Below are 10,019 nucleotides of genomic sequence, written 5' to 3'. Positions count from 1 at the left end.
TACTAAATATTTTTTAGAATTTAATTCAAATATATTAATGGTGGATATTTTTTTTTCACTAATGTTGAATCATATACCATCTGTAATATTAATTTTCGCACATCTTAAAAGTTATATTAGAATAACTTTAATTATTCAAAGTGTACAACTTAATACAGATAATACATAAAAATATTAAAAAAAATATTAAGTTGTATTGTCTTTAAATGTAACCACATTAAATATATTTATTCTTATAAAATATTTAAATAATTAAAAAAAATATTTTTTTTCTCTTTCAGTGAATACATGATTAATTTCTTCCTTTTTTTTTTCTTGCGCTCAATGCATGGCCAAGAAGTACAATAATTTGTTCTTTCTTCACATATAAAGAAAAATTTTGCCTTTTAATCTTTGATCTATGCTATATTAATTGGAAAAATTCTTTTTACAACACTTTTTAACAATTTTTTGACAACGCATATGTGACAGTTTGTGATTGGTCCGTTTTAAACATTTTTAAAACATAAATTCAAATAGACCAATAAAATGATGACACATGTACCGTTGTCAAAAAAATTGTCAAAAAGTATTTTCAAAATATAATGATAAAATATAATGATGCATATTAATTCAATCCAAAGTGTTTTAACACATTGGATTCTAATAAACAATTGCAGGGACAAACTTTCTATTATTGAAAAAAATAAAGTGTATTTTCAAGTATAGAAAATATCAAAGTAGAAGGAAACCCCACTACAAGTGATTGCGTAGGAATTAAGATTAATGATGTTTTTTTTTTTCTTTTTCACCTTTCTGTTATCTGGTAACAGTTTTAGACAGATTTTTATTTTTGCACATGAACATAGCAGATCATGTCCCTTCATTTTTTTCATCAGAGCTAGATTCCCTCCTTGATTATGGCAAATAAAGATGAAGTGAGGCACACATTCTTCTCCTTGGGGCTCCCCACACTGGAGTTTTTTTGTCGATTTTCAAGAAACTCATGCTAAATTAATATTGCTACCTACCAAGTGAAGATAGCAAACTAATCAACCGTTCATTGCTGCACCATCCAACACGACACTCCAAGTTCCTTCAAGGAATCACTACCATTTTATTTCCATTCACTTCTTTTCAAATATAAGGTAACCTCTCTTCTCTTCATTCCTTGCTTGCTCTTTGCTTCTAAGGAAACCACTCAGAAAAGTAGTAATCTTTTTTCCTTTTAGTTACCACCCATAATGACTAATCCTCAAAATTTTTCATTTCCCCCGTTAGTATTTTCTTTTCTATATCATATGATGCATTAACTATTGTCAGTTGTCAAGTTTATTGCTCCTGCTTCAGTTTTCTATAACTGTGTTGGATCACAACATGATGCAGCCAGAATGTTTGTTTTTTTGTTCTTTTTAAGATTTGATCATTGGTTTTATATATGGCTTATCATTGCCGTCAAAGTATTCTCAACTGGGATATTTCTTTTATGGGGGGAGGATGAACTGAATTGCATGTTTTGTTGGTTTGATTATACCGACTTAATTAAGAATTGTGTTGTCTATGTAACTTCTGAAGTACATTCGGTGATTTAAGAGTTTCACACAGAGAAGGTTTTTGGTCTGAACTCTTGATGTGCCTTTTTCTGTTTCTGGGTGTGTAACTTTGTGCTAAACACAATATGATATGTACTTTTGCAAGTGTTAATGGCATTATATTTTGATATGCTCTTCAATCAGTTCTTATTTCATTTCATAAATATTTGAAATATCATACCTTTGTGATTTAAAAAATAATTCATTTGCTATAGGAATCATGGAAGGGAGGATGGGACTCTTGTTTCTTGTTGTATTGGGTGCTGCTTGGGCTTGTGATGCAAGAGAAGTGGCCAACCTTGATCAAATGAAAATTTATACTGCAAACACTGGTACTTCTGGTTCACTGATTTCATTCATTCTTGGCTTTCTTACTCTGAGCTGGACTGATGAACTTCAATTTTATCAAAAGCCTTTACCATTAGAAGCATTATTTTCAAACCTTTGGAACTTTGTTTTGAATAATTTTCTGTTAATATAGCTTTTACATGCAAGTGTGGCATAAATGATCTTGTTGACCTAAATTTGAATTGCAGAACCAAAAACAAAACTGGATATGTGTTCACTTTGTGAGGAATATACTACCAAGGCACTTGAATATATAAAGCAAAACAAGACCGATCAAGAGATCATTGATACCCTGCACAACACATGCAGCCAGCTTCACTCTTTCAAGCAGAAGGTTGACCATCTTTTCAAGCAGAGTACTTGTTCTCAATTGCTGGGAAAATCAACTTTAGTTTCTCTCTGTGCTCTCTATGGACTTATTTGTTTCTTCTGTATTGCACAGTGCATTGATTTGGTGGACTACTATACTCCAATTTTCCTCTCGGAAGTAGCTTCACTCAAGCCTAGAGAATTCTGCCACGAGATCAATATCTGCCAGCTCGTTGAACATGTTTCCTTGAAAGTTCAAGAAGATGCCTGTGGGTTTTGCGAAGAAACTGTTTCAACTCTGTTGGATAAGTTGAAAGATAGTGACACTAAGGTAAGTAATTTCATCTTCCTGCTATGAAGTGCGGCACTGCGGTGTGAAATTTTAGTTCCTTTGTCCTGGTATGGGCAAATTTTTTCTATAGTTTCAAGTTTTTACAAGCCTATCATCTATGTAGATTTCTAAGAAACATGTAATATGTAGATTTCTACCGTGTATGTTCATTTCAGAGTCCTTTGCTATCTTTGACCACTGCAATGTGGTGATCCTTGCACTACCCCTGCTTGGTTTAGATTATGATTTGTTGAATAAACTGCTAACCTTTTATTTCAAAATGTCAGCTTGAGATAATTGAGACATTACTGAAGTTGTGCAATTCAGTGGAGAAGTATGCAAATACGGTGAGCAAAGTCTGACAAATTCCTCCATTTGTATTCAATCATATTAAGTTTCAATTTCCAACTTTTATCCTATTGGCCAAATTAGAAACTATCATGCATGTAAACCCAGTAATTTCCTTGCAATAACAATAATAACATTTTCATGGACTTGACAACTTCCTTACCACCATCAATAATTGATTATAATATCTGGAATTAGGAATAATTCCATTGTACATCATGAACCAGGCCAATGTGCATTCTAAGAATTTGCAGTGTTGTTGTATATAAAGTGTGCACTAGAGCATACTTTTCCTAATCCCATTTTGAATGTGATTATTCATTTGTCTACCAAATTGTTTGCAGTGCAAGAAATTGGTTTTTGATTATGGACCCTTGGTTTTTGACAATGCTGAGAAGTTCCTGGAGAATGTAGATTTCTGCACTGTAATACATGCCTGCAAATCTTCAGCAGTAGCTAGCGAGCAAGCTTTTCTTTCAGACTCTTAATTATTGAAACAAAGCTCTACCAGGTTTATGGTTCCCTTTAAGATTTCCACATACAATGTAATAAAGAAGAGGGAGAGTACAGTTTCGAAGCATTGTCAGTGTAAAGTTTTTAATACTAGTTTATCCTGTGTCAGCACATTATTAGAAAAAGTTGAAACTTACTGTGTAGTGGTTGTGGTACTCAGGCTTCGTTATTATTTGGAAAAATGTAATCTTATGTTTGCACGCAGTTCTTCAAAAGAAAATCTTTATATATATTACGGTAAGTATGCTAAAATTCTTAATGTGACAGTGTTAACAGATCCATGGGTTTGATTGAGACGTTTACATTTAGATTGTAGTTTAATTGTGTGATATTTGTAGAATGCCATTTATATTGAATTTTATGTTGCACCATGGTAGAAGGTTCATGAAGAATGAGGTTGGTCTATTGAAGTACACTAAGATAGGTGAGAGAGTTTATGTGTGAGAAAATTTGGATGGGAACTATATTCATAGATAACTATTGAAGGACTTGTTTGGTTCTTGTAAAAAGTATCATGAATTTAGAGACATGTAACATTAGAATTTTATGGTGGAACTAGTGATGGTAAATCTCATTTTCCAAATATATCATTAGAAATAAGTGAAGAAGAAGAAAATGGTCCACAACCTACTTAGAAGCAAGAAAAAGATGGTCATTAAGAAGAAAATGTTGTAGAAACAATTTATTGAAGAACATGGTCAATAAGACTTACTTGAGAAAGGATTAGATATGGTGATGTTAAGTAATCAAATTCTTTTGACTTTGTTAAAGATAGTTTATGCAAGTCACTATTTAGGAGTTACGAAGAAGACAACAATGACGATTAAATTAATAATAGTTTTCATGCCAATGATGTTGATGATGATTTTGATACTTATGCCAATAAGGAATATGATCCTGAATTATTAAGAACAACTGAAAGTTTTAATATGAAAAAAGTTTCTTTGCAAAATTTAGTATGACTTTGATGAAATTCTATTTAAAGTTGATATTAAGTTTTCAAACTTGGTTGATTTAAAAAATATACTTTTAGATTACATAATTTAGGGGAGAGGGGAATGAAAGTAATGAAAAATGACTTGGGCAATTAGAACAATGAAAAAAAAAATGCAAGATACCTAGTTGTTCATTATTGGCTTATTGGCCAAGAATGATGTAACAATTTCTTTTCAAATCAATAACTTTATTAAATAACACGATTATTATGTGGTGTATAGAATCAAATAGATAATTAAGAAGTAGGTTTTTGATAAAATTGAGGATAACTTAAATAATCATCTTACTCTAACTATATTTATATTTTTAAAAGAAAATTTGGAACAATTGTGGAAGAATAAAAAATATTCAGAGTCATAAGAGATAAAATAGAAGGTAGTTACAAGGAGTAGTGTAGACATATACATGATTATGTTTATGAAGTTCTAAGAAAAAAATCCTAATTCAACGAGTAAAATAAATTACATCATTAGACCACTTTTTATGCTCCTATTTGAAAGTTTGTTTAAAAAAATAAATTCAAGGTAGGTTATAGACTTTTTATTAAGCTAATGGATATTTTTGGAAGGGATATTACATATATGTGGGCATATGCCATTGTTGATATAGATAATAAAGATAACTAAAAGTGGTTCTTAACATTGCTTAAGGAAAATCTAATTAATAATATGAACCACACTTTGAATTTTACCAATAACATGCATAAGGTATTTGTATTCGTAAGCAATTTACTTTTTTCTTTTCTTCTAAGGTATACCACATGAATATGCATGTGCTTCTATTTGCTACAAAATATGAAAATATAAGATTTTTGTGATGCTTGGCTAACAATGGGAGCATATAACCAAACTATGAATTCTTTATTTAACTTAGACACAATAAAAAAATAATGAGAAAGTACAAAGTATTTGAATCAATGTAAATTTTCATATTTTGAAATATAATACCCCAAAATCAATTACGATAGAGTCTAATTTTGTCTATGTGACGTACAAATGCGGAAATGAATTTCTATTAAGAATCTCATTCAAGTAAAAGCATATAAACAAGTGATTCAATGATCAATTTACAAGAAAATTTTATTCCAAAACCCATCAATTAACACCTTCCTCTATCATGAAACAATTCAGATATTTACTTAAATTTTGTTTTCCTTCTTTTTCATCTTTACTTATTTGCACCAAACATGACATTAATTATATTATTAATCAACTAAAAATTATTTTTAAAATGTTAGAATATTTATTACGTTAAATATAAGTCTTTTCTTGATATCGATGATATATTTATTACTTCATTTAGTTTTTAATATAAAAGTAAAGTGAATGATGAAATGAATATGAAGGGATATGGTTAGTAACAAGAGGAAGCAAGGCATAGAGATCCTAAGCATAGACAAACATACTAAAAAGTAACACATTTCGCTAAAGTCTTTGGTAGATTCTTGTTCATGAAAGCTATACCTCCTCTTTGATTCTGAACCATTCCTTGCACCAACCACAAGGCAGTCCCAAGTTCCAGCAAGGAATCACTACTACCACCTTCTTTCCATCCTTTCCTTTCACAGAAAAAGTAATCTCTCTTCTCTCAATTCCTGGTTTAATTTTCTTCTTATGAAAATCACTCCGAAACGTAGTCCCACATCGTTCTGATCAGTGGTTTATCAATGCTGGCAAAACTATTCTCCAGGATTTTCTTTTCTCGGGGGAGCATGAACTGAATTGCATGTTTTTTTGGCTTCATTATACCAATTTCAGAATTGTGCCCTGTAACTTTTGAAGTACAGAGGTGATTCAAGAGTTTCACATCACAAACATTTGTGGTCTGCTTCTGTGTGTTCATCTTTGTTATGAAAACAAACATGATATTTATTCTTACTAGTGTCTGAGTAAATTATATCATGTGTATTCACCTATGTTGTATCAAAATGGCACATGTTTTGATATGTTTTTCAGAAATGGTGTTCTAGGAATTTTAATTAATTTCTATTTTTTTTTCCTGATGGATGTTATCATTCTTGAAAAGAGCTTTGTTATAGGAACCATGGAGGGGAGAATGGCACTCTTGTTTCTTTTTGTATTGGCTGCTGCCTGGGCTTGTGATGCAAGAGAACTGGCTAAACGTGATCAATTGAGCAGTAATACAGCAAACTCTGGCACTTTTGAGAACTTTTTCACTAATTTCTTCATTCAATTTCTTTGCTTTTTACCATTCTTCAATAGAGTGGATGCATGTATTGTAGATGAAATTTTCAATCCCTCATTTTTAGTCTATTGATTTGGTTATTGGAAGTCGTACATCGACTAGAGATAAGATCAAATTATAATATATAAGTGGACACAAACCTACTTTATGATATCAGAGTCATGATTAGAATCTATTTTAGTGCGAGATCTATGAGAGTGTGTTGGTGAAAGTGAAAGTGGCAGGTTGGGTAACCCACCAATACTTCAAAGACTTGTAATTGTCAAAAAGTGTGATCACATTGAAATAAAGGGTTTATTTCAATGTAGGTTGATTGAGCATCATGTGCACATCTAAGAAACTGCTTTAAATGATTTTCTTTCAAAAGTAAAATGTTGCATAAATAATCCTGTTGACCTGTTTTCAAATTGCAGAACTAAGCATAAAACCTGATGTATGTGCACTTTGTGAGGAATACACTGCCAAGACACTTGATTATCTAAATGAAAACAAGACTCAGCAAGAGATCATTGATATTCTGCACAACACTTGCCACCAGCTTCCCCCTTTTAATCAGAAGGTTCGTTATTTTCTGGATCTCTTGTGTTTTTGTTTTAGATGTTGTAGCTGTTCTCAGTTGATGAAAAAAATCAACTCTAATTTCCACTGTGCAATCACAATTTATCATATTTTATATGAATTCCTCTGTTTCTTCTGTATTGCACAGTGCATTACTTTGGTGGATTATTATGCTCCTCTTTTCTTCTTAGAAATAGCTTCAATTCAGCCTGAAGAGTTCTGTCACAAGATCCATATCTGTCATGTCATTTCATATATTTCCTCTCAAGTTCAAGAAGATAGCTGCGGTTTTTTCAAAGATGTTGTTTCAACTCTATTGACTAAGTTGAAAGATAGTGATACCAAGGTATGTAATTTCATCCTTCTGCTACTAAAATAAAGTTTGGCACTGTGGTTTGAAATTTTAGCCCATCTGTCTCCTGATATGAGCAAACTTTTTCCATAGTTTATAGTTGTACATGGCTTTCATCTACCACAAAACTTTGATGGATGTTAAACGATTGTATGGAGATTTCATTGCAAATTATACTTTCTTTTGACTTAAAAAATCCATAGTTGCTTGCTGCCATATCACAAGAATTTTGATTATAATGTTGGGTGCATCAGCATATGAATGTAGGGGTGGAAAAAAAAAAGGAAAGAAATATAAAAATTATCTTTTGAATTTAGGATCAATAGTTTATATATTTAGAAATAAGTACAGAGATAGATATTAAAGGAGGAAGATTTGAGTTGAATGAGAGATAAGTATTTTGTACTAATTATTAAATGAAATTAAATTTCAGATCAAAATTAAGTCATATATTTGAAAAATAAATGCTTTATATATAAGATTCTAGAACAGTCATCCAATAATTATTTTAAAAAATGTTTTTGTAAAATACTTTCTTTTTAAAAAACTGGATATAAATTAAATTTTCTATAGTTTGGGTTCTCTCAAAGGTCTAATATCTTTGGTTTAACCTAGTACTTTTGCTTCATTTAGATGAAATTTTCTTGAATAAACTGATAAACATTTAATTTAAAATGTCAGCTAGATATAATTGAGACAGCACTGAAGGTGTGCAACTCAGTGGAGAAGTATGCAAATAAGGTGAGCAAAATCTGACTAATTCCTCTATTTTCTTTGATTTGTATTCAGTCATATGAAGTTTCAATTTCCAACTTTTATACTATTGACCAAATTAGATATTATAATATCTGGAATTACCAAGTTATAGTGTACCCTATGAACTAGGCTAATGTATGTATATGCACAACTAAGAATTTTGCAGTGTTGTGTAGAAAGTGCACAAGAACATAACTTTCCTAATCCCGTTTTTGACTTTGATTTTTATGTATCTTCGAAATTGTTTGCAGTGCAGAAGAATGGTTTTGGAGTATGGACCCTTGGTTTTTGACAGTGCAGAAAAATTCCTGGAAAACACAGATATGTGCACTGCAATCTATGCCCTTCAAATCTTTAACGATGGCTGGCCAACAAGCCTTTCTTCTTTAAGACTCTTATGGAAACAACGTTCTAACAGATTTGTGGTGTACTCGTTGCAGAAGATTGCCAAATACATAACACCATATTGAGGAGAGATACATTGTCAGTGTAAAATTTTTAATACAGCATATCAAGTTATGTGTCTGCATAGATCATTGAAAAATTCAAGACTTTCTATGTATGCATGTTTAATTATTTGACAATACATTTACAAGCAGTGAGGAAAAACTCATATATAAAATTCTGGCATTAAAAGTATAACATTAAATCTTTAGAGTATATATATACATCACAATTGCTATAACAAGTGAATGTGGATACATGTATTTTTTTAAAATACAAGTACAAAGAGAGTTATTATTCTTGGAGAGATTCGATATACACATATCTCGTAAAATATTGTTTATTTTGAACCAAATTCTTTAAAAGAACCTCTTTCCAATGGAGATATTCTATGTGTATATAAACTCATGTTCAACTTTTCTTTTATTCGATGTGAGATTTTGTTTATACCCTACAATTATAAAATATTATGCTCACCCTGCCTACTTCATAAAATCTAGTTAAAAAATGTTTTTGTGGTGGTGACATTGCCATATTTCTAGGAGTTGGACAATATCATCATGAAACTAGGATCTAGGTTTGATGTAATGTTCCTTTCCTAGAGGACCACTAGTTTCTATTTGGAAGCAACACACTGTGTTTTCTGGTTCTGCTTGCATAGGGTCCACAAGGGTGTGATTTTCACTTGTTCTAGTGAAAGATGATAATGATATGGAATTCTATTATTTGGTTTATACTGTTTCTGTGGATTTGAATCTTTAAATATTAATTATTCTTTTTAAAAATATTGAAACCACATTTATATCAACTGAAAAAAGAAAATAAATACGATATCTGATGAATAAATGACTAATGTAATATCTCATTTTGAGGGCATTTTCTTAATATGCCTTATTAGGTCTAAGAACATATGAAAGACACAACATAACATATAAAGATGAAGCATACCTATAACAATAATTTACTTACAATATCAATTTATACAAAATAACTTACATTATATTTCTATCAACTCACTTTTCTAACGTATTTTAAAATATTTACAATATCAATTATAAATTAAAATTATTTAATAATTTTCATTGAATTAATATAATAACTGATAATATATTTTAATGACTTAATATTTTATTTATTTTCAAAATGATATAAAGCATAATAAATTTTAAATTATTATTTTTTATTATATTAATAACTATCCTCCAAAAACTGACATGTGTTAAAGTGATGAATTATTAGTTAAATAATCATTTAATAATTAATGAAACTGACATGTGTTTCTTTTTAA

The 10,019-nt window shown here is 30.4% G+C and overlaps 2 protein-coding genes across 6 annotated transcripts; both read left to right on the top strand.

Moving 5' to 3' along the window:
• The first annotated feature begins 951 nt into the window (after window positions 1-951).
• LOC106758717 (prosaposin) lies at window positions 952-3,679 on the top strand. 5 transcript variants are annotated; one of them, XM_014641683.2, is made up of 6 exons: window positions 952-1,127; window positions 1,787-1,903; window positions 2,108-2,253; window positions 2,362-2,559; window positions 2,847-2,906; window positions 3,252-3,679. In XM_014641683.2, the coding sequence occupies exons 2-6, from the start codon at window positions 1,792-1,794 to the stop codon at window positions 3,393-3,395; spliced, it is 660 nt and encodes a 219-aa protein (XP_014497169.1). In that variant the 5' UTR covers window positions 952-1,127; window positions 1,787-1,791; the 3' UTR covers window positions 3,396-3,679. The 5 variants fall into 5 exon arrangements, with proteins under 5 accessions (XP_014497169.1, XP_014497170.1, XP_022635552.1 ...); XM_014641684.2 differs by lacking the exon at window positions 952-1,127 and adding an exon at window positions 1,131-1,188; XM_022779831.1 differs by lacking the exon at window positions 952-1,127 and adding an exon at window positions 1,173-1,191.
• A 2,336-nt stretch (window positions 3,680-6,015) lies between these two features.
• LOC106758948 (prosaposin-like) lies at window positions 6,016-8,924 on the top strand. Its single transcript, XM_014641962.2, is given in 7 exon segments — window positions 6,016-6,204; window positions 6,442-6,553; window positions 7,035-7,180; window positions 7,328-7,525; window positions 8,213-8,272; window positions 8,539-8,634; window positions 8,636-8,924. Coding segments are annotated over 6 exon segments (636 nt in total). The 5' UTR covers window positions 6,016-6,204; window positions 6,442-6,459; the 3' UTR covers window positions 8,678-8,924.
• The last annotated feature ends 1,095 nt before the right edge of the window (window positions 8,925-10,019 follow it).

Source organism: Vigna radiata, chromosome 4, assembly GCF_000741045.1.
Source record: "Vigna radiata var. radiata cultivar VC1973A chromosome 4, Vradiata_ver6, whole genome shotgun sequence".
Lineage (NCBI taxonomy): Eukaryota > Viridiplantae > Streptophyta > Magnoliopsida > Fabales > Fabaceae > Vigna > Vigna radiata.
Note: the sequence above shows the minus strand (reverse complement) of the source record. Positions and strands in the feature narration are given on the sequence as shown.